The 25,367-nt window shown below is 46.3% G+C and overlaps 2 protein-coding genes across 29 annotated transcripts in view; one reads left to right on the forward strand and one right to left on the reverse strand.

The window, feature by feature from the left end:
- Window positions 1–21,306, reverse strand: part of mtmr4 (myotubularin related protein 4) — a 52,083-nt gene extending 30,777 nt beyond the window's left edge. For 3 of the 28 annotated variants that reach the window (XM_081718749.1, XM_081718741.1, XM_081718748.1), the window contains exons 1-2: window positions 19,563–20,963; window positions 8,555–8,658 (exon numbers count right to left, since the gene is read on the reverse strand). In XM_081718749.1, coding sequence (XP_081574875.1) covers window positions 8,555–8,557 — 3 coding nt within the window. In that variant the 5' untranslated portion in view covers window positions 8,558–8,658; window positions 19,563–20,963. The other 25 variants (XM_081718751.1, XM_081718739.1, XM_081718738.1 and 22 more) reach the window with 19 other exon arrangements.
- Window positions 21,307–23,121: 1,815 nt separating this feature from the next.
- Window positions 23,122–25,367, forward strand: part of hpda (4-hydroxyphenylpyruvate dioxygenase a) — a 7,494-nt gene continuing 5,248 nt past the window's right edge. The window contains exons 1-4 of the mRNA XM_027010306.3: window positions 23,122–23,183; window positions 23,508–23,534; window positions 23,804–23,866; window positions 25,207–25,311. Coding sequence (XP_026866107.2) covers window positions 23,181–23,183; window positions 23,508–23,534; window positions 23,804–23,866; window positions 25,207–25,311 — 198 coding nt within the window. The 5' untranslated portion in view covers window positions 23,122–23,180. The remainder of the gene's footprint in view (window positions 23,184–23,507; window positions 23,535–23,803; window positions 23,867–25,206; window positions 25,312–25,367) is intronic.

Here is a 25,367-nt window from a genome sequence, read left to right on the forward strand (position 1 = left end):
GAGGGGGAATGTTTACCGCGGCCGTACCTCGGAGATGACTGAACGAGGAGAGCCAGCGGTCACGGCACCAGGGACGCATGCGCGCTACGGTTAGCTACCGGTCCGTCGGCAGAGGCGCAGGCTTCCGACGGTCGGAGTGGAGTGGCAGACAGGTTCGTCCTGTCGCAACGCAGACTGCAGAAAGCAACGAAAACGACTGCTGTGGCTCTCTTCTCAGCTTACTCTCTCGCTCCCTCTCTTGCACTTATCTGCGATTCTGCACACGCTCCTCTGGGCTTCCTTTCCTAGTCCTCCTGAGAGGAGCGGCCGTCCGTTTTGGTTTTGCTTCGTCACTCTCCTTCCTCCCTCTTAACTCTCTGTTCTTCTTGAACAGTCACTCCCTCCCATTTCGTAGAGCAACTTTTGCACACAGTGCATTGGGGGGGTGTGTGTGTGTGTGTGTGTGTGTGTGTGTGTGCGCACGTGTGAGTGTATGTAAGGGGGCGGGGGGCTTGAGGCATGCACAGTAGCCACACCACTGGTTTACATTGCTAAAGGGGAAAAAAAAAAAAAAAAAAAAAAAAAAGCCCTTTTAATCCTGCAGGAACAAAAGCAGGACTCTGTTTATTTCCGGAGATCATTACTTTTCCTCGGGGGGGGGGGGGGGGGGGGGGGGCGCAGAGAGGGGAAAACAAATGATGTCTGAGGACATTCGGCCCAGCAGGAGAGCGGACACACGTTTGCACACGCAGCGAGTGCAGAGTCCTGTTGCTATAGAAACAGCCCTAGGTTTTCCTGGAGCCCTTTGCATTCACGGTCAGCGTGGAGTTTGGTGTTCCTCCACGGCTCCTCCGCGTGTCCTCATCCACTTCCCCGCAGCGCAAGACGACACCGCGGTGGCCAACGCCCCAAAAGCCCTCTCCAGTAGCATCGCCACTAAACTGGAGGAGGACCTCACTCTGGGTCAGCAAGGCTGGGGGTGAAGCCCGTCAGAGGCAAGTGAGCGGTGGAGAGGGAGCACCAAAAAAAAAAAAAAAAGCACATAGCCCACTCCCACGGTACCGCCCACTCCCACGGTAGCTCAGTACTGGACAGATTCCTCATCACCTCACACTTCTCCCGCCCTTCAGTGGGTTAATATTTCAGGAAGCTGCCTAGATTTCAGAATGGAGGGCCTGGACACCCGTTTGTGTAACATTTGAAAATAGCATGCCACACCAGCACGTCATACACGTACACACCAAGATCAGGGTGTAGTTCCAGAAAGCTAGTTCAGGGTTGCTTGCTGCCCCACTTAAAGCTCCCCTTCAATGGATCAGTAATTGAATGGCAGTGTGTGCCGATCAATAAATCAGTTACCCCAGTGCTCTCCCTCCCCATGCCAAGGTCCGCGCAGCATCGTTACCCAGTTTTCATTGACTTTCCCTTTCACTTCCTAATTTAGTCTTGATCAATTTCTGGCATGAACAACCGGCAAACTAACAGTGAACGCAACACATGTTTGTGACCGTTGGCTAGTGGTGGCCAATGGCTACACTCCTGTTTGGAAAACCAGCAGAGTGGATTAATTAGCTTGCTATTTCTGAGCGATTCCCGGCGTGATGCCATCGGCCTGCCACGACAAGGTATGCAAGTCTGTCCGCGCGTAACGGATGCACGTACATATGGGCAACTCTGGGATAAAGCCTTTTCCACAGAGACGAACAGCACCATGGAAGAGTCTTAAGACACTGTAGAAAAATGTGTTTGAGTTTATGAGCCCAGTGAAAATTCCTTTAGCAAACACACAAAGTTGTGAAAAGCGTTTCACAGGTTTACGGGGAAAACGAGTGATGTGCCTTAACATTATAGCAATGTCAGTGTGTAGCTGGGGGTTGGCATGGTTTTAGTGCACCTCAACCTCAGCGTTGCAGCAGGCACTGCGCCAGCTCATATCAAAACACAAAACAGGTGCCAACACGGCACAAAGAGCACAGAAGTATCCATCCACTACTGATACGGGGGTGGGGGGTGGGGCGCAGCACGTGCACACACACACGCGCGCACACACACACACACACACACACCCTTCCTTACTACTCTGACTGGGTTAAGCGAGTGCAAGGTAGTGTAGGAACTTTCCAGAGCCTTTATTGCGCTTGCTTGATTCACCTGCCATTGTAGCACCAAGCCTCTGTAACAGTCCTCTACTTCCACAGCAAAGTCAGACATTGCCAACACACACATATACACACACACACACACACATACACACACACATATACACACACCCTTCCTTACTACTCTGACTGGGTTAAGCGAGTGCAAGGTAGTGTAGGAACTTTCCAGAGCCTTTATTGCGCTTGCTTGATTCACCTGCCATTGTAGCACCAAGCCTCTGTAACAGTCCTCTACTTCCACAGCAAAGTCAGACATTGCCAACACACACATATATACACACACACATATATACACACACACACATATATACACACACACACACACATATATACACACACATCCAGGAAAGCTTGCAACAGCATGCAGCCGAACCGCAAAAGCATGTCACTGCCCTGGACACGCCACCTGACAAACAGTTACCTGACCTTCTCTCTCTCTCTCTCTGCCCCTTTTTATATAACCAGTGAAATCTGATCACAATCGTTCTGAATAAGCCCACTCTTTGGCTTCCATTTCAACAATCGATCACTGGTGGCTTTGGCCGAATGTGCAGATCTGATCAGTTTAAAGATCCACTGGAATACAGAATCTGATCTCAAGCATTGCAGCCTGAGGTCTAAACCGTAAAAGGCAGTCTGATCTGGGGAAGGTGGCACTAAGTGAAGGAGAGAGTCAGTCTGCAATGAAGTCACGTTTCGCAACGAACTAAACTTTCAACATAACGAACAAAAGCACGACTAGCCTTACTTTCATCTCTGCCTTTGCTTCGCTTCTCATATTAAATCAGTCCATTTGAGAGAGATCTCGTCTCCATGGCAATGGGGGAGGGGCGATCATCTCTTGCTTTGTCAAATACCCTCATCATAAGAGAACGCTTGTCGACCAATTGGAGCATGGCGGCGCTGATGGATTAAGGGGTCACCTGTGGATACTGAACTGGACCACTGGCTGGATGCTTGAAAGATGGTTAGTCAGTTACCTTCACCCTCAGTCAAATTAAATCTCACCTCCAAATGCCATCCTCCCTGGGAGCTCAAAGTGAAAGCTGACTTAGGAGTCACGAACAGAGTGAACACTCGGTGGGGGGGGCTCCCAAACAAAAAGGAGGAAGTGAGGAAAAACAAGAGCAAACGCAAAAGGAAGTGAGAATAGTATGCTTTGACACACAAGGTAGATGCATTTACTCAACTTAACTGGCTATGGTGGAACTGAGTGTGTAACCGCACCCACACCAGCTGACCTGGGCTAGTGGAGGTGTTCTGACCTCACATCTCTACTCCGGTCACCTACAGACACAGCACGGGAGCAGAACAAAAGAACAAGCAGGACACACTCTCCTCCCCTCGGAGCTGGGTGTTATCCGCAATTCCCGTTAGAGCGCCGTCCCCGTTAGAGAAGAACGAAGAGCCGCCTCTCGCTTCCTCCTTCTTTCTCTCCCTCATCCGCGATTCTCTCCTCTCGCCCACCGCTCCAACTTGCCCGTCACAGTTGCACACCGAGTTAAGGCTGCGGCGACCGCGTGCGCCTCCCTCAAACGCTTGCATATGCACACACGCACACACACACACACACACATACGGGACTTACGAAGCAGTTGAGCATAGAGCAGGAGATGCGGGCTGCCAGACTCATGGCGAGAGGGGGCAGGGCTCGGTCGCCTTGGAGATACGCACTCGGAGGAGCAGCACAACCGCGGCGACTACGGCGACAGCAGCCGGTAAAACCATCCTTCCCCCGGCGCAGGCTCCGGCCGCTCTGACCCTTCTACTGGCTCTCTGCGCGCGCGCAAGCCTTCCAGACACACCCCGACCCCCTCCTCTGACTCGGCACACGAGGAGGGGTCAGAGCGCCGTCGGTTGCTCGGACGACCGGTGGCAAGGAGCAAGCCGGTTCTCCTCGAGAGAGAGGCAGAAACCTAACGTGGAGGAGGAGGGTGACGACAGGAGGCGAGGCACGTGAAGCAGATTCGCCGTGAACACAGATCAGAGAGAGGGGAGAGAGAGAGAGAGAGAGAGAGAGAGAGAGAGAGAGAGAGAGAGAGAGGGAGGGAGAGAAACAAGGAAAAAAAGAAAGGAGGAAAAAAAAACGAAAAAAACCCCCAAAAAAACAGGGTATTGCCTGGCGCTAAGCTCCACCCACAGCGATTGCATCGACGACTCCGCTCACATGCATCCTCTCACACTTTCTCTCCTCCACCCCCCATCCCCCGTTCACCCTTCACCGACACCAGGCTGCCAGCTCAGCAACAGCTCTGGGCAGGTTCGAGAACGCTGCAGCCAGAGCCAGGTCGCCTAGCACAAGCCCTTGGAAGGACAAATCTTCCCTCAGCTTAAATGTGAGGTTCACTTTCAACAATGGAGAACGTTTGTCCGTTACAAAGACTCCCCACTGGAATCTCTCCCTGTCTGTCTCTCTCCCTCTCCCACACACACACACACACACACACACACACACACACACACACACACACACACACACACACACACACACACACCTTGCAGTAGCAAGAAAGATGCGCTCTCCTCTGTACCGCACGGCTGGGCAGGAGGGGAGGGGGAATGCATCAGCGTACAGTCACGATGGTCGAGAGAGGCAGGCAACGAGAGAGGGGAGGGAGAGCACGCGAGAGCACAGTGCACCAATGACACAGCAATCTCAGCCCCTCCCTCCTCGCGGCTCTCGCCTTTTTCTCTCGGCAGGAGCGTCGCGCTCCGCAGCCTCCCCGAACACGCCGTTCAGCCCCGTCTGGTCGCTCTGTGAGAACTTAGCCATCCTGCCCCCAGCCTCAAATATCAGCGCCCCCCCCCCCCCCCCCCAACTCTAAATTTAACTCATCCTGAACTGCACGTAGATGCTGCCTGTAGTAACGGGCATTTAAACTCGAGTCAATAAATGCAAAAAAAAACCAACCAAACAAACAAACAAACAAAAAACATCGAAGGGGTTTGGCAGTTTTCCTCTCCCCTGCGCAGCACGTTAGGTGCAGCCTCACAGTGTGTGTGAGAGAGTGTGTATATATTGCCATTACCCATCAAACGCGTGGTGAACTGCATACTGACATACCGCTGCACTGATCTCCGACGGACAATAACTCATCTTCCGTTTGGGGCGTGTTACCAGTCAGCCGGTCACGTGCTCGTGCAAGCACAGGGAAGTGAACTGACTAGCCGTGGTTATTCAACCACACACTACCGACGTGATCCATCGAGACTGGACGAAGCATCCCACAAAGACGCCAGCGGATGGCTTTAAACAGGGGAGACCTTCGCTGACGCGGTGAACATGAATAACTAAGAACGGCGAGCGAGGGGGGCGCTGGAGGATGCGTGCGTGACCGGGGGGCCGAGCTGCTCCCGATATCGGCCCTGTGCCTTAGTATCCGTTTTCACAAAGGAGGACGGTGCGATTCCACCCCACTGTGGAGAAACCTCTGCCACGCCCACCACATACACAGGATAGAGGCACCTCGAGGATGGGCCAAGACACTCACCATCCGCCCCCTACACTCGCATGCAGCCTTATGCGACATTCCACCCGGCATCCTCGACACGCTCGTGTGAAGCTCACTTCCGCTCTCTGACGCACACGCTCGCGTTCTTGCGTGTTGACGTCCCACGACGACGCAGTTCTCTACATGCAGGTGGCGTGAGGCCAGACAGTCGCATGCTCTGGGGTGACCCCCACGCCCGGCCCCTGCCGCTCCGAAGCCGACACCCAGCACCGCGGGGCCAGTGAGCCGTGTCCTCTTTTCTACACACAATGTTCCTGAGATGGGCTCGGTCTACAGCGCAGGAGTGAGCGGTTAAAAGAAGCCCAATTGTTTTAGTCCACAGGACTAAATGAGAGGGGGAGATTAAAAAGAGTGAGAGTGTGAGTGTGAGAAAGCCAAAGCAAAATTGCGTTGCCTGCAGTGTGCATCTATACGTGCCCGTCCCCTTGCCCACCCTTGCCCACCCCGAGCGTCTGAATTATGTTCCTGGAAAAGGTGTGCAAGAGGACGGGAAGGCATACACGCACACTGCAGGTGACACAGTTTTGCTTTTACACACACCCGCTTCCAAAAGCATTTGAGAGCATTTCACAGATTCGCATTACATTTTTGGCGTGCAGCCAAACCTCACCTGTCGCATATGAAATCACGCTGAGGGATTTGGAAACGCACCCTGAGCAGCAGCACGCGCTCGATGACCGCGTGCGCTTTGAAGAACCGCGGGACGGAGGTGCGAGCAGCCTCCCAACCTTTCAGTGGAACAAGGCTATAATTTGCAGAGTACATCATTTACAGGAAAAAATAAACACGCATGTAATATTACAACACTAGCTTCACATTTGCTCTGCATTTCCCAATACTCACAGGATTTGGCTAAAACACGGTACTACTACTACAATTATTTAAAATTGTGTTTGGGCCAGTTTAGTCCAACTGTATAGGGCCAACATGCCTCAAGAGCGATAAATGTTGGGATTGAAGTTAACCCTAGCTAGCACCAAGGCAGAGGACAAACGGATCTGCATTTGCAGTGCACTAAACTTTACTGGGAATATTTTATTCATGCTAGATCTCGAGACGGATCCATCAAGCAGGTTTACACAGAGAGGTGAAGTTGTCTAAAAGGCTTAGCGGTCCGATTTGCACTCGGCTGTAAATCGCAGCGTGCGTTTACTCCAAGGCCACGTTTTCGGAAGCTTGTCTTGTTGTCTTATGACCACAAGAGGGCACTGCATTGCGCTACATCTCAAGTTGCAGCAGCCCCGATCCGGCACAGTTTTTTCCCCCCGGCTTAACCCTTGCCAGAAAACACAGATCTGACCTCAGATCAGTGCGAGATGATGGAACTATGAAAAATAGCCGCAGAAAACTTTGACCTGCTAGCTAATAGCAGATTCACTGAAGGCTGCCTCCCTTTCCACACACCCACACATCAAAGGCTTTCCAACACTTGCTCACTACTTTACAGCAGTTTTACGAGCGGGCCCACTCCGGCCAAAAACGCCCCCGTAGGAGGGCCGTGCATCACGTGTGGGGCCGGCACGACTGCACGTGAGTCGACATCGGGCTACTCCGGCGCACACAGTAAAACCCCACATGCACAAAACCTATAAACCCCCCTGTTCAGATCAGACCAGGAAACGCTCAGTAAATACTCAGGTAATCCACCATGCAGGGGCTGTGTTGAATAGACCCTCTGAGTAATGTCACAAGAAACACAGAGCTTGTTTTCATCGTGTTTTGCTTTCCATTTGTTGCTTAGCTGACCGTCATGGCGGGCTCTCGTTCCCTGAGGGGTACCACTAGGCCCAGGCACGCTGCCTGGTCATGCCGCCACTGCCAACTCAAACTCCACGTAGGCCACAGGTGGGGCTGACGAGTACAGGGGTGAAACAGAGCGCGCCCAGACACACCTGCAGGAAGAGACTCGCGGCCCAAGATACATCACCTGGATAAAATAAACATGCTTTGTTCAGAGGACCAGGGAGATGCAGGTTTCACCTTCATCACCATTCCACTCTTTGATTGTGTGAGAAAATAGGAAAGGGAGAAGGGTGTGGAATAAGACTTCCCGTTTGGGGTTTTTTTTTGGGTTTTTTTGGTGTTATACAATTTGTGTTTCTGTTTTGTGTGTGAGATTATTTATTATACTAAACAAGCTTCAAAGAATGAACCATGTTTTAATTAATTTTGAAAAGACTAGAGCTTCTAGGTTTAAGTGTGAAGAAGCAACTGGTCCCAGTATTAGCCAATAGCAGAATACATTAGATATAGGCAGGAAGCTGAGAAGCGGCTCAGTTCTGATTAAACCGCTGCGCGGCCCACTAAGCATCCCTGTTTTCAATAACCGTTCCCGAGCAGACACCTTGGCTAGTGTAATTTTTCATGTGTCCAACAACTATAATGATGTTAGATCTAAAACAGCGAGCAACACAATCTCGGCGGTGAGAAGGCAGTAGTGCGGTTGTCCACACAACAGTCCGCGTCAAAGATCACACTACAGCCCGTGTGACTGTGCGAAGACTTGGAGCATCACATTTTTAAAAGACGCTCAAGTTCTGAACCACTGACCAAGTGGCAGAGGCAGTGCTGTTTGTAGTCTGGGTTCAAACACGGTGGTTATGCTAAATCAGAGTGAGAATTTCGTGCCGAAGACAACATCGTTAAATGGGGCGTGATCCATCTAAACCATGTGTAAACTCTGCACACACTTCCCAGCAAAAGCAACGCGACAGCAGATGTAATAATAAGACGCCCTTTGATCGCGGCATGCGCACACTATAGGCTTGCATGCCCACAACCTCATCACAAACCCCAAACAAATGTCCCCAACTGCATACTTTCACTTCAGACACAACAATGCCTTGTGGGAACGAGTACCACGCCCACATGGAACACAAAGCGGACACAACCAGGCTCTCCTACCATGTTGGCGGCAGACGTCGTGTGGGTTGGGTCTCGGTGCAAGCTCCTCCCTGTTCCTCCTGACTCCGCTGCCTCCTCCTCTGTCCCAGGCTCTGCTGCGACGCCTGCAAACACAGCGGTCAGTGAGCATGGAACCCCCCTAGCAGGTCTTACGCCCTGCGTACAGCCTTATGCCCAACATCAAGACCATCACAGGAGAGGCAAATTCCTACCGCACAGTCCACAATTTGAGCCGCAGGTTATGCACTTTAACAGGAAGTCCTGTCTTGTAAAACTCCCACCTGCTCTGGAACATGCACATGCAAACAATTCTCTCTTTATACCCGGTTTGCTTCTACAGAATGCGTAAAACGATAACCAAAACCAGCAGAATTAGAGGTTTGTGCCAAATAGACAAAGACATACTGGAATCATGTGACAATTATTTTCCCTGCTTATTTCCCTTAATGGGAATCCCACTTCCAAAGCAATGATAAGCCAAGCCTGAAAGCTCAGTGTCCTGGACCTGGAACCATTTTCCGCTGCAAACATTGTTAATATGAATCCAGCATGTTCAAACCACTGCGTAACAAACAAAAGCCACAAACCAGCACTAAAGAGACCACTTCTACCAACATACTCCATTACTTTGCCTTCTCCGAGACTCAGGGCCACTGTAGAAGCCACACATGTTCTGAATCCAGCATGTTCAAACCACTGCGTAACAAACAAAAGCCACAAACCAGCACTAAAGAGACCACTTCTACCAACATACTCCATTACTTTGCCTTCTCCGAGACTCAGGGCCACTGTAGAAGCCACACGTGTTCAAGACCTTGATTCTCTAGAGCCCACACTGCCAGGAATGCGTGGCATTTAGTAATTTATCTGCTTCCAGAAGACCTCGCCTGTAAAGAGTAGGGAAATGAAATGTTTAAGCTTCCCCAGCCTGCTCATTGGAAGTGTTATGAAAATCACACATGCCCCCCACTCGGAGACACGGTGTCATTCAATGCCAGGAGACACGGTGTCATTCAATGCCAAAAGACACCCGAGTACGTATAAAAGGATTTGTCGATATAAAAGGCTGTTACTAATCGTAAGAGAGAAAGTTCGCATCCGTTGAGCATAGGGAGCAGACACGACGCTAGACCCCCAGGCATGTAGACATGCATTTTCGGCAATGCGCTCCTTATTCGTGCCGATACACAGAGCTCAGTTTTACAAGAAAGGGAAACCAAACTGAAACCCCAGTCCTCATGAGGCACTGACGAAATGTGGAAGAATGTCCCCGTTGGTGTTTCCCGCTCTAAAGAAAGTTATGAAACAACCCCCGCAACTGGTCTGGAGTCAGTGCGCAAAGACCTCAGACACGGACCGCCAAAACAACAGAAATGTCTCCGATTTCCCCTGCTGCTGCGTCTCTTCCTCAAAAGCACAACCTTTGCAGTAATGCTTTTCTTTCAACGTCAATTCCTGAGCGATTTTATAGGACACGCAACTGTTTCTTTTAGCTGATTAAATAAGTAACATCGCACTTAAGACAAAGCTTCGTTTTAAGAGGAAACAAAATCAAATGCTTCGTTAACTATACAGATTTAATTACAAACTCCGTTAGTACAAACGAATAAGTAAGGGTAACTACAAGACATGAGCTGGAGAAAGGCGGAAATGCACTTCGCAAACCTAAAATATCTTCGGCGTTGGACCTGACACTTGAGTAAATATCCGGTCCTCACTTTGTGAATCCGTGTATTTTGCAGGCCTGCGTGAAGGCTGAACACATGCATCCCTCGCAGTGGTGGCAGTGAAAGCGTTTGGGCAGCGTCGGGGTTCGGGTTCAGGTACAACCGAACCGAGCCTGCTCACAGAGCGGGTCTCAATACGAGCCCCCGCCCAAACAACTAAAGCCATTAATTTCGCACTTTCTGTAGGACGCTTAGGAATTGGCAGCAACTTCAACAGCAGTTAAAAGAGGGGGGGGGGGGGGCGCGACGCGGCGTTGAAATAACTCACTGAACGAGTTCATTCATTGGTACGGGTACCTACCCGAGGCGACTTATCCACTTACAGACGACGGTACAGCCCCAAACCACGCCGAGACCTTTAAAGGAAAAGGGAAACTTCGCGCTCCGACATCGCAAACGTCAGTAGCCTTTAAAACAATGCGAAAGGAAGTGGTAGCGCGTGACAGTTTCCTCACATGGCCCTGTAATTCCTGACCATATCGGCGCACCGGACACCGCCAAGCCTGCCATGCACAGGAGGGACCAGAAGGAGACCACCTGTAAAGGGTACGAGACAAGTCGCTCTGGACAAAAACGTTAACTAAATGCCATTAATGTATATACAAAATAAATGCATTTAACGTGTTACGTAAACGTATATGCATTTGTCTTAAATACCATCAAGGAAGTCCTAAAATGCTCGTTTTTCACGTCAGCCGTTTAATCCCCGAACACAGATACACGAAGCGCTTCGTAAAAGTTTAACATAACATTCAGACCATACATTTACGCAAAAATAAGCAAAACCGCACTGTGGTGTACACCCCTACAAGTCACTCGGCAAACATATGCACACACAAAACATCAACCAAGAGCTGAATTGCTAAAATACCAATAAAATGAACAACTAAGTGAACATGGCCCCTGGGCCTAGTATACTGAAAACTAAAGCCAAACATTACATCTTGGATACATAATTTTAAAGTGGAAGCACACGCACAACCCAAAAGGACGAAAGGGGATCAGAAGAAGCAGAAGTACTGACTACAGCCGGTTTGGAGTCAAAACAGTCAAGTTTCCAAATAAGATTTTCACTAAAGTGACTAATCAATAACTAGAAACGATTGAAAACATGATGATTAAGTTGATTCCCACACGGACTTGGAGTAGATTCTGCCAATAATGTGAACTGTATTTTGAAAGACCTTATTAAATCTAAATGTTTTACGACTCCATTACACAAAGCGGAGCCACAGGGACATCATAGATTGGTTAAAACTCAAGTCAGGAGCGACATGATGGGACCCTGATAACATCGACGTTTGTGTTCCGCATTTTTATCAGGTAGGTCGTACGGTTGGCGTTAGCTATCTACGAATGTGTCATTTTAAAAATTGGTTGCTTATCCAACTCCGAGATGCGTTATCGTAGCCAACTTAGCCACCGTTGCCTCGTTTTAGGTTAGTTCGGTAGTAGAAATGTTGAGACTAAATGGTTTGTGAGTCTAAGATCGGCATAGTCACTTAATAAAGCCTACTAGAAAGATCATGTGGAGAATAACCTTGTAAAGCAGGACTCGACATTATCAGGTGGCTACAGTTTATTTACTAGTTCGTACATATTAGATTCCGATTGATACAGAACAAAGAATACTGATAATGGTAGGTCTGTTATACAGCCAGTGCTTAATTTGTAAAACATGCAGTATCAGAACACCAAGGGTGAGGTGATCCAGTGAGTGGAAAGATCTAGGATTAGTATGATGACCATAGTGCAATGAGGGGACTAGAAGGTGGCAAAAGAACAAGTGTCAAGCTGCACATGTTCCAACCTCAAACACAGTGCCCTACAAAACCTCATTAGGCTTTTAAACAAACAAACAAAAAAAAATTACCACTTCTTTTTCACCACATCCAAACCTCACCGACAGCTAGCCCTTCTGATGCGTGATCACAACGTGACGGATAACCCGATTACAGGGAAGGTGAGCCAGTTGGGTTTTTTTGAAAGGTTACACACAAACAAGTATCAGTTTATAAAAAGCTATAATATTAATATCACTTCCTTTTCATGTAATTTAAGATCAAGGAAAACGCCACACAAGTTACGGAACGCAGGCGTTCAAATACGAGAGGTACGGTCTCAGGGTCCTTCTGCATACGGCCTGTTTACACGTCTATATAACCGACAGTATGGTGCAGCCTAATAGAAGGATCTAGATTCAACATTTCGCATGTTAGCCGACATTGGCTCTCTGGACAATACTAACTAGCCTAGCGTGTCTGGTGAGTCCAATCGGAGATTGTTTTTCTGTATACCTGCTCTTTCTTTAGGCGGAAGGGTATTGAAATAGGCAAGTGTTGATATTTTCTGTTCAGACCGTTTCAAGACAAATGTCCCCCAATTTCCCCACTCACTCAGTGGGCTCATATACTGTACTATACTCGTCTGCAGTAAGGCCGTCTGTACCTCTATACATCTGCCTTACAGGCAAGACTACCCGTTACAGTTTCTGCCTGCATTTGGTTAAGGTTGTTAACCAGGTCAAAGCTTCTAAAAGACCGTAGCAGAGTTATCAAATTAAGCCATGTTATTCCTCTCTGCATGTAAAACTATGGAAGCCGTTTTAGCTTTTATTCCTTGATAAAAAAAAATTCTGAACATCAGAAATACATTTCTTGACAACACAAAATGAATTTGACATCAAGATTTATTTCTGAACCCAATATCAAGAATGACATTTTTACAAGAAGTTTTTTTTTTTTTTTTTACTAATTGCATGTTAATTTATGCAAATTAATATGTAAAGTGCCTGGTTAAACATAGCCCATTAGTGCCTTACTCTCATTCTCCATATCTTCAATGCTCCAGGGACACCAAGTCTCAAAATTAATGTATGGGATTAATTAATGTTTTGATTTTAATGTATTTATTTCTTGATTGTTTCTGATTCTTGGTTCTGAAAGAACCTAGCACTAACTGAATGGCAGCACCTATAAAGCCAGCATCATGTCAGGTGTAGCCCTCACCATAGAGGCTCAATTTATTCTACCATTTTAGATTCCTACATGCATATCACCATATGACAGGTGGTGGTGCTGGTGGTTTATACAAGTGCTACCACACTGGGCTGAGAGCAAAGTACCTGGTACCTTACCAATGATCAGTGAAGACTAATACATTCAGAATCAAACAACTCTTCCATTCTCAAGTAACGCTTGATATATACAAATTGCCAATGAGAAATAAACAACAACAACGTGCGGAACTCTATCGAAATCTTGTTAGAAGTGTCTGTTTTGACACTCTCCATAATGTGCACAAGAACCAAGTCCACCACCGTCAGGGCTTTTTGGTTAAGTTTTATTAGGTTGCGATTCACATCTCCTACAATATGCCCAGATAGAGCCAAATTGATCGTTTTCTGCACAACTGGTTACAACAGAGGACATTCACAGAACTTGTCTCTTTCCTTAACGTCCAATGCATAGAATCCCCACGTTTGTCACTATAAAACTCAAATTAGCTAAATAGTATAGTTCCCTTAAACATAACCGTTATAATAAAACAGGCAGTCTAGATCATACCTTGGCTTCTGTAATGGTGTATAAATCACACGGACGCAGATACAGAGAGACACACGGACACACACACACACCCCCTTCAACGCCACTGCAAACTAATACCATGAAAATCCATTTTAGCAAGTCACCACAAACAGAGGCAACCAACAGTGAGAAGCCTTCTGAAAACATCACTACTTTTCTGAGCACTTTCCTACCTGATCAGAGTGTGTAGGAGCTGCTAAATGCTAGGGAGGAGTTGACAAGGAAAGTGTGAGCAGATTTTCCACACTTGGTTCAAAATTGTGTAATCTGCCTCTGGAGTGCTAGTAATCTCACGCCTCCTTCAGCCACTCCCACTATAACAGTGCTGGTGACCACCCCAAAACTTTCTCTGTTTATGTATTATTACGATTTCCACCATCCTCTCTTACAAACCTTTCAACCACGTGTGACAGAGGAAAATGGGCTTGAAAGGTTTCTTTTTCATCCAAGCAAAGAGTTCCAGCAAAACCACTTTTTGCAAGTCACAGGAACAAATATATTTGAGTCAAAATATCAGAATACCAAACCAGCCTCCTTCCGTGGCCACGTAAATGGGACATGCTGGCCTTTGACGAACGTTTTCGCTGTGAGCACGCCCTCTCCCCGCAGGGCGCAGCTCGCATTCCCTCGGTCACACCCACCACCGCACATGGCAATCCTCGGTCACGCGCACCGCGGCGCATGGCATGCTCGGACTGGCCCAGCCCTCAGACGAGCACCCTGTATTGTACCAACAAGCAGGCCAACCGCAGCTGATCGCAAACGCAGAATCGTGTGCACCCTCGCCTTGGCTTAGCGACTACCCCCTCCCAACCCAATGGGGTCATATAGCACATGCTCGTGGCTGGGACACTCCACCTTGAGCGCCACAAGCCTGAGATGCCCAGGAGGCTGGGGGCAATGCAGCCCACAGCAGATTCACCGTGTGGGCGTCACTTGGCAGGTTACTGAGGCTCAATTCCCCTTTAAGCTACCTCGTCCAAGCTTTAGAGGCCAAATGCTTAAAGAACTGGGATGAGTTAGGGATGCATTCAGAGCTACTGAGCAACGGAGGGAGGCGCTTCAACAGCCTACATGAGCCATGCCGGCTCTTACGTAAACGTGTAAAAAAAATAAAAATAAAAAATTGCTGTACAAGCTTGTGCTTGGAGGTCCCTTAATTCATACATACTTGGGCATTTTTTAAGCACCAACAGGAACATGTCAAGGACACAGGAGTATACCATTAGGAACAGTTTCACAAATTTGGAACTACATCAGATGTTCTTACTGGAATACATGCAATGGCTCTGGAAAAAAATAATAAAGGATTTTGGCTTCTGGGTTATTCTCGACTCACAGTGCGGGTGTGGTCTCACTCCTGTTTATAAGTAGCTCTGGTGCTAGCAAATACAGGCGGGAGTTCAGTAGTCTCACTAACACATACCTTGAGTTCCACTTAGGAACTGAATATAGTATTTGACTGTTTACCAGAAGGAAGTTCAATGTAATGTTTATGGCCATCGAGCTAGGCATCAAGTGTTTAGCAGTCACAATAAAGATCAATAGATGCTAATGGAGGAATATTCTACTGATTCCGAGTTGGCCGTTTGTGTCAGATTCAGCGTCTATGTTTAGGGCTGCTGATTTATACATTTAATTTCCCAAAGCTCATTAATGTTATGACCATACATTATGCAAGTGTCCATGGGGGAGCCCTTCACCAGACACTGAGGTGTCCCTTCATCGTTTTTCCAAGCCAGATCTGTATGGCTATCAAAGAGGACAGTAAAAGCTACCACTGCCACCACCAAGTAGTACAGCTCATTCTGCAGAAATGGTTGTGAGATATATTGCCTCACCTACACGTAGGAGGCTGACTGTAGGATGCTTGAAATTTAGTAATGCACACACTTTTGAAATTCTGTCACAGATTAACCCATAGTTGGATGGGGGGGGGGTCACTTTAGACAAATAGTCATCATAAGAAGGAAGAAAAGATTAGACATTAAACAACTCCCAGATCAAATGATATGATTTATCTATGGCTCAGCCATCTGACACTGATCTTCCAATAGGCCTCCAGCACATGGGTAAAGGAGGAATGCTCTTCAGGCTTTGGCAGCATGCTTTTTAATAGCAAACCGCAGGTGTACTTGGCGATCTGTCCTCAGATGACTACGAGGCTTTCCCGCACATGTGCCCTGTGGTTCGGTATGGTCTCAAGTCCCTGCAAACACGGTCACTTTCACTTCCCCATGCTGAGAAAGGGGAATTCCTCTTCTGAAGGCTCTGAACCCACACACTAGTACAAAAGCAGAGTCAAAGCACAGGCACAAGTGGCTGTTCTGTGCTCCTCAGCACAGGTGTGCGCCGGGTGTCAAAGGTCACGGCGCCTTGGAATGCCTGCAGTCTCGCGCTGCCGTTAGGACAAGAGCCAAGAATTTTTTTTTTTGTGTTGTTTTTTAGAGCCAGGTGATATCCTGCATCAGGTATGCAGTTCCTCTGGACGCACGTGACGGAGCAAATGGGAGAACGTGTGAAGGAGGTACGTTTCTGCTTTTTGATTTCCACAGAAATCTGACAAGGACTGTAGTGTCTCAGAATGAGCTGGCTTGTACTGACTCGTCACTCACTCCTTAAATAACTGTACATCTGAATCTAGGTGAAGGGTGCACGGCCGTCTGATAACGGTGGTGTTCCAGTGCTGTAATGTTACCATCTTCCTTTGCAGGGAGCACTACTGAGCAACGTGTTCCACAGCAAAATCCCATCACCCTTCAAGGTTCCATCGGGGGCCACACCCACAAAAGTGGTGGGAAACACGAGCAATAACACTCTGGATTTCAGCAGGGTCAAATGACTTGAGAACAGCCAAACCGGGGTCTGTTTCACTATTGGAAGGACAACACCTTCCATGCAACTCTATACGCAAAATAGCACAGAGCTACTGCTACAGCTCACAGAAGTAACCCCACAGTTTGGGCAGCCAGCCTCCTCTGACCGGTTTCCAGCAGCCACTGAGGTGGACACAAGGTACTCGGCCGCTACGTGAAATCAGACGTTTTCCTTCAGAGCTGCCTGGTAAATATCACTGTGTAAATCAATTTTCCCTGGAACAGACAAGCCATCAAGATTTCAAGAGAATGACACATAGGCTGAAGATTTATATTCGTAGCCCTCTCCCCCATTCAGTACTTATCCTGACAATATCAGAACAGGGTGCAAGCAGACCATGTGATTTGGAGCACATTTGTATCGTTGCGGCCACTCTGATGCCTGATCGGATCCGCACCTAAACCCACAAGCCAGATCAGATGAATGAGACAACAAACCTCACCTGAACAATTTGCCCTGGTTCCTAAACATGGCCAAAGAACACAGACAAGACCAAGCATTCTCTTGTCCACATGCACACACATGTCCTATTTTACCCCAACAGATCATTTTCATAATCACAGCTTTCAGTGTTTCATAAACCACACAGATTCACAGATGTTACTGCCCAACAAGGGCTTACCCTGACCAATAGGGTCTTGGAAGCTATTAACTAAAGAACAGTTCATACCAATCCCGATACCAGAACCCTTGCTCACATTGGTGTGGGATAAGAGTTAGTGAGAGGCTACGTCATTACTATGGAGATGCATAAACATAAGGCTGTAGGCTGTAGTGACCCATTTTCAGTGCTTTTGGAGAGCAAGTCATGAGGCTATTTAAAGTGGAGCCTGACCTGTAACATGATCACTACGCAATTAGGCATTTCAACTGAGGCAGTGGGGCTTGGCAAGTTACCTGGCCCTAACAGAGTCAATGGGAGAAGAGAATAGTTGCAGGTAGAAACTGGTCTTCTTAAATCTGAATTGATTCAATATTAGTCAGAATATTTGTTCTCCTACAGGCTGAAGGTTAATCTAGTCCTCTGTAGCTCCAGGTATTTCCACATTTCACTCTACTCCCATTACAAACTTTCTTTAGCCAGGTAATCAAGGATTAGGATCATCACGTTCAGGTGAGGTAGGAAATGGAAGACAAGCAATATGGACTAGCTGGATGGTCTAAGGACTGGACAGCTCAAACTGCTTGAATAGAAACAGGCTGCTAAAATGTGACTCTGCTTGGAGTGAACTATTAATAAACAGGTTAAATGATGATGCAAAAAAAAATGTAGATGATACACAAATCTCAAATATGAGTCAAGTTTAAGAAGCAAGAAGTGAAGAGAAATTACAAACCTCAACTGCTATCAACTTAAAAATAAACGTTAACCAGTAGTTACATACATAGCTTTATCAAGTTAATAACATTTAATGCTAGGAACTAGTGCAGTTCAGATAAAACTGCCAACTAGATTATTTTTCTTTATGGCCACAAGACACTTGCACTTTCTCCTGATGATTTATAAGCTTGTTTATGTTTTACAGCTCATGCTTAAACACCTTGCTATTTTCTTGACTTTCTGGCAATAGAAAATTGGTGCCAACTTAAAAGGAACAATAAGTCATCATTACTACCAAAAGTTAGCAAAGTATTTATTATTTTTACATTTTTTTCCATAAAGCTGCAACTCACATGAGACAAAAAAACTGCCATGTAGCCCTCAAACAAACCAATTTACACTCCATTGAGCAGGTCCCCCACAAGGAGGCAGCCATGTTTAAAATAGCTTTAGTACAGAATTTCTGAAACATCCAGGCCACTAGGTGTAGGTATAATGGCTGTTTAATACATTGAAGAATCATTGCGAAACTTACTTATTGCTACTTTAAGGTACCGGTGAAAATTGCTGTACAGCACTAGCAGTTATGTGCTTTGTGCTAAAAAGCATACCATGAAAGCAAACCTCAAATCAGGAGAGTTTGTCCTGCTATTTGGGGTCTTGGAAGCTACTTGAAATGGGCCACAGCAAAAACATCACTCAAACTTATGGAAGTAATTCAACGAACGCTTTGCCGCGAGTGTTCATGTACATTATAGATCCAACTAGCTTCATTGACATTATTAAACGCAAATTACATTCTTCTTCAGACAGGCGAAGATAGTTCCGTTTTCCCGACCAGCTGTGTAAAACCTCACTAGAGAGGACGTATTTAGGATCCAATACATTAAAAGGGTCTTACATACGAATGGAATATTGACTACTCCCGAAATGGCATACGACAAGCACCCCTTTTTTTGACACTTGAGAAAATAGGCATTAAAATGTTTGGGGTTTTTTTATCCAACCCACAACCTGCCCCAATTAGATCATCAAACTCAAATTCATTAACTTTGCGCGCACCCGCAAAGACGGAAAAATCTGGAACTCGTGGGGGGGAAAAAAAAAAAAGGTTACAAGCCGTTTCCCCAACACTAGTGAACTAGTGACTGTCGGCTGTTTGCTGTTTGCTGTTATGCGCAACAGCGGTTTGTGGAATCGTGATGACGAAACTGAACCTTTCGCAAGGTGCAACTGAGTGAACCTGCACTGGGGTGGCGATCGAAAGCCGGTTCACATGAAGCTGACACCGTTACGGGGTTACTGCAACTGCATCGCTGGGCTAACGTGTACCCGCAGCATTGCTTTCAGAGGCAAACACATGCTCGAGAAAACCAAACGCCACGTTCAACTTTGTCTGTCGGTCTACCAAAAAGAGGAAAGTCTGCATTAAAAGGAACATGAACGAATGCTACTGCTGAAATATGCAGAAAATAAAATTTAATCGAGTTACTCACTCAGAAAGAATCAGCTGATACAACGGTGACTCAGTAGACAACACGACTTCCGCATTCACTCGCTATGACCTATGCGACAACCAATCTCGGCAACCCGAACCTCTGCGCTCGACCAATAGTTAGGAGGGATGCGCTTGCCTGACGTCATCTGCCCGAGCAGCACAGCCAATGGGCGTCTACAACAGGTAGCGACACAGGCGCGGCGACGCCGAAATGGCGCGAACACACCCACACAGGCGCCAATCACAGCGAGCGGCGGTGAAGACGAGGCCCGTATGGACGGACTGAGCTATTGGCAAGAAGCTGGCCAATAGAAAATCACAGCGCGGCACTGTCGGATCACATGTCACATGTGTAGATTACGCAAGTCCTCACAAAAAATTAGGACTGCATCGACTTGGTTTTTGTTATTAAAACACGAACTGGTTAGGGGTGGTAGTTTATCAGTAGGCTTACACATTGGTTTTGTATGCGGACATCATAATATTCGTAAATCGGTTTGCGTAGTTTATACTAATCTAATAATTTAGCCACTGTTAGTGGAATACAACTGCTCTTGCCTAAATTATTAAATTAAAATTGTTAGTGAGAAATACAATAAGGTATGTCTGTTCTCATCTTTCATCACTAATGGACACTTCAAACCCACTTCTACCAAAAGCAATTACACTTGATCTTATAGTGTGCATATATGTTCTTCATTATGGAACAACATTCAAGCTTCCAAATATCTAATTTTATTGTAGTTATATGGAAGCACCATTTCATTAGGACACTCACGTGACTGCAATTCTTAAGCAACACAGTTCTATCTAAGATAATTATTAACACTAGACAAACATGCTCTCAAGCGGATCAGTCATTAAGTGGTAATATGTGTTCAAACTGGGTTTAGGCTCTGCACGAGATAATAATAATGTATATCCAGTCAGTTTTTTTTCCTGCAAAAACCTCTGCATCGGTGCGAAAGCCAAACTAAAGACCCCCAGTTCTCCCTTAATAGGCACCACATTTGTGGCAGCCCGCATCTGGCAGAAGCGTCAAATGTGTCCTTTAACTTGACGGACTTCGTGTGTGTGTGCGCGCGCGCGCATTCGTGCACGTATATGTACATGTGTATTTACAGCTCAGCAGTTAGGGCTTGAGGCTATTTTTACTGCTTGCCCCTTGCCTGTAGTTGCAGCCTAGCAGTGTCCCCCCAGATGACCTGGACGCACAATGCCAGGGAGCCCCAGGGAGCACAGTCCAGTCCGCACGCACTGGTGGCCGCAGGCAACACAGTCCAGTCCGCACGCACTGGTGGCCGCAGGGAGCACAGTCCAGTCCACACGCACTGGTGGCCGCAGGGAGCACAGTCCAGTCCACACGCACTGGTGGCCGCAGGCAACACAGTCCAGTCCACACGCACCTGTGGCCGCAGGGAGCACAGTCCAGTCCACACGCACCTGTGGCCGCAGGGAGCACAGTCCAGTCCACACGCGCTGGTGGCCGCAGGGAGCACAGTCCAGTCCACACGCGCTGGTGGCCGCAGGGAGCGCAGTCCAGTCCACACGCGCTGGTACTGTGCTTCCCCCCGTTCAACAAATGCGTCTTCTGGCCCATGTGACAGTGTTTGGAGACCTTATTTGTGTCCCTGGGGCCAAAGATAGAACGACCCTGAGCCATTTTCATGTCCACAACCTACAATCATTCCTTCCAGGCATGCATACAGCATCATGTTCGAAAACCGGTGCCAACAGAAATTTGGGACCTCTGTCCTCAGTTATGTGACAGTAAAACAAAGCAACTTGACAGGGTAAACGATTCAACCAAAAATCAAAGACAGAGCAAAGGGCTTTCACAAGAGCAAAAACATATCTGCATCTTAAGCTACAGCACCCCGAGCCTTTCGGAGTTATCGCTACAACACCATTGTCTATGGCCAGCTCCTTGTATTCATGTTGTCCCCAGAATACGGGCTACGCCTGAGTCACTTGTTGAGTGCGGATAATCGCGTTGCCGCTCTTTGGGAACGGGTGTGGTGTGTGGACAGTGGACGGCGCTCTTTGTTAATTCCCTTTATCCTGCGCCTCTCTGCTGATCCTCGGTCACACACCAAGCTTAATGCGCTTAGCCGCTCCCGGACCAGGTGGGACGGAGATCCTAGACACACACGCTTTCAGAGTAAACGAAAGTAGAAGGCGGGAATGAGACCTTTTTTTTTTTTAAACAGTTTTGTTACTAGAAAAACCTATGCAAGAAATATAGTCACAGTACAGCAGAGAGAGAATATCCCTGCAAGACTACCCGCTTCTTAAATGTAGTACATGACCAGGTTCTGGTAATATAGCTCCCTCTACTGACCAATTCCTGTGTCGACTGTGATTTAGAGCAAAGATCCTCAAGCCAGTCCTTGCGACTTATCTGCTTATCTAGCCCAGCTCCCAACGCTCTCAATCAATTCATTAGATACATCGAGTACCAGGTACCACCTGGTACCAGCGCACTAGGAGACGGGTTAAAGAAGGGAATGTGGACCATCTTCTCGGTCCTGGGAACTTGGTAGAGAAACCAAGTTTAAAAGGAAAGGTTTGCTGTTTTGCAGATTTTTACATTTAAAACACGGAGAAACGTGTCCTTCCTCTGTAGCTTCTCACTGGATTTAATAGAGTACCAAAACAGTGATGTCATGTCATTAGAACCCTTCCCATATTTCCATTCAGAAGCACATCTTGGTGAATAATGGGTATTTATGTCACCTTGAATAACATTATCTCATTTAAATTTTCAAACAACTGTAAATGAGATACTATTTGTTCAAATTTAGAAATTCCTGCATTCCAACTGTTAGTAAACTTCCATACATGATAGCTGAAGTTACTTCCTGTGCAAACAACCTCTCGGGAAGAAATAAACATATTCTCTGGCACAGATGTAGCCAAGAGTACTGATCTGTGAAAATGTAACTTGTTTGACAGTTAGTAAAACCTATTATAAAGCATACTTTGCAAGTTTTTGTTTCCCCGGTAGAACATTAAAGACAAGCTTAACTACACAGTACTTATACTGTGAGTCATTAAAAAGAGATTTATCTGGGTTTTTTGAATGCTTTAAATCGTTTTGCTGGCTTGTATTTAGATCCCAAATGATGCTACAGAGTAGTGTTAAATTGCTCATTACTAAAGCTATCACTGATGTTGTGCTATGTACATTTACAAATGACAGGGAAATAAATCCATATTAATAAGGTCCAAATTCAAAAACAGGCAACCCGTTTTAACAGTCTGTATAAGCACTGTGCAGTCACCACTGCCTGAAAAGGGTCTCTGCTGAAGGAAAACAGTCGATCAATACAGAAGTGGAAAGTTGACAGCAGCATAAGTGGGATAAGGGTGGAAGTCCCCTGTTTAATCTGATCAGAGATCAGCTTCACCTTTGGTCCTGGAATGGTTAAGATTAAGATCCGGATGGGGAGAGCTGGTCCCCGGTCAGCACCTGAGAGGGAGGAGGGTGAAGGGGTGCTGACCTAAAGTCCAATCACCACAGGATCTGAGGCCACTGCTTATCAGCAGATAAGTGGGCGCAGTAACCGTTTTTGATCATCTGTCCTGGTGAGTAGAACTCAGTGAGAGCAGCAGAATGGTGAGTAGGACTGTTACGTTCATGCATCAGCTTCTTTGGGTTTTTGTTTTGGCTTTTGTTTTTTTGTACAGCAGATGGGATGATAAGTATAGTTTTGCTATATGCCAAAATCCCAAAACTAAAATCTAAAATCAGACTATTAGGGCTGTCAGTTAAACTGACAGCTGGAATGTACAGCACTATATGAAATCATTTAGGTACAGTCTTTTGTTGTATGGTATGCTAAAACGGCATGGCTTTACTCATTTTTACAATAAATATGAAATATAATCTATATTCATAAAATATTGAATTAAGGTAACATTCATGTGTTTCCATCTTTAGACCAGCTACACTGACAAAGGAGAAAAGGTAAAACATTGTTTTTTAAAAATGTGTCAGTTTCTATAGTAACCCATACGCAGGTGCTATAGACATATTGATCCTTTTTTCAAAGATATATCGTGAATGTCACACTGTCACCCATAATACAGCAGTGCTAGAGCACATTCTGTTCAGTTTGGTTGCAGAATTAGCTTTTCCAGAACAAACACATTACACATTATACATTAGAAACATACATTTCTCACACTGAATTAATCATTAACATTCTACAATATCTGGTGATATACTTTTTTTAGCCAGAGAGAGGCAAATTCCTGAGGTTTCACCATGTGAAGTTTTGGGTGGGCAATGCTAAACAGGTAAGTCTTATGAAGTGTGCAGTATGTATGAAGAGATCTAAGCAATACGCCTTACATAAGCAGTGGCCATTTTCTGATGCCCAACTCTTATACATGGGTGTTTTTCCATTTGACTTTTAGACAGATCCCTGTGTGAAAGTGTAGATCAAATAGAAGAACTCACAGAGTAGATCAAATAGAGTAACTCACAGAGTAGATCAAATAGAGTAACTCACATAGAGTAGATCAATGAGAGTAACTCACATAGAGTAGATCAATGAGAGTAACTCACATAGAGTAGATCAATGAGAGTAACTCACATAGAGTAGATCAATGAGAGTAACTCACAGAGTAGATCAATGAGAGTAACTCACAGAGTAGATCAATGAGAGTAACTCACAGAGTAGATCAATGAGAGTAACTCACATAGAGTAGATCAATGAGAGTAACTCAGAGTAGATCAAATAGATTAACTCACATAGAGTAGATCAATGAGAGTAAGTCACATAGAGTAGATCAATGAGTAACTCACAGAGTAGATCAATGAGAGTAAGTCACATAGAGTAGATCAATGAGTAACTCACAGAGTAGATCAATGAGAGTAAGTCAGATAGAGTAGATCAATGAGAGTAACTCACATAGAGTAGATTAAATAGAGTAACTCACAGAGTAGCTCATATAGAGTAACTCACATAGAATAGATCAAAGAGAGTAACTCACATAAAGAGCCACTTTATTCTAAGGATAAGAACAAAGAACAAAGAAAAACCCGCTACAGTACTCTGAGTTGCCTCATAGTGATGCAAGGCCAGTTGTGAACAGAATAAATAAGATACTTTTTTACTCTTTTGCTTTTTTTGATTGCTTGTTTTGTTTTTAATCTTTTACACCATGGAACATGGGACTTTATGAATACTGTGTGTTTTTGGCAGAGATGAGAACACAGTTAGTGAGAATAGGGGATGTATCTGGACACGTCAGAAAGACTTCCACCTTGTCCACTTTGTCATCTTTCTGAAATAAAATGGAAAAGAAATCATTTTATACCCAAACTTGTTTGGAGTTTCAGTAGTTCATTACACAAAAATGACAATTTTTGCAAATATGAATGTTATTCAAGTACCAGTAAGCTACTGTTATTAAACTACTAGTTTAATTAGATGTAGTTCACTACTCTCCAACACTGGTAGGCCTGTCCACCTCACTGATCCTGTCCACCTCACTGATCCTGTCCACTTCACTGATCCTGTCCACCTCACTGATCCTGTCCACCTCACTGGTCCGGTCCAGCTCACTGGTCCGGTCCAGCTCACTGGTCCGGTCCACCCTGCAGCTCACTCTTTCACTGGGTCCTCTTGTAGGCTGCAGCCTTCTACTGCGACAAGATGGGTTTTGAGCCTGTGGCATACAAAGGCCTGGAGACTGGTAGCAGAGAGTTGGTGTCTCATGTCATCAAGCAAGATAAGGTATGTGTATTGACCACACACACACACACACACACACACACACACACACACACACA

Source organism: Electrophorus electricus, chromosome 8 (assembly GCF_041902795.1).
Source record: "Electrophorus electricus isolate QZ-2024a chromosome 8, ASM4190279v1, whole genome shotgun sequence".
NCBI lineage: Eukaryota > Metazoa > Chordata > Actinopteri > Gymnotiformes > Gymnotidae > Electrophorus > Electrophorus electricus.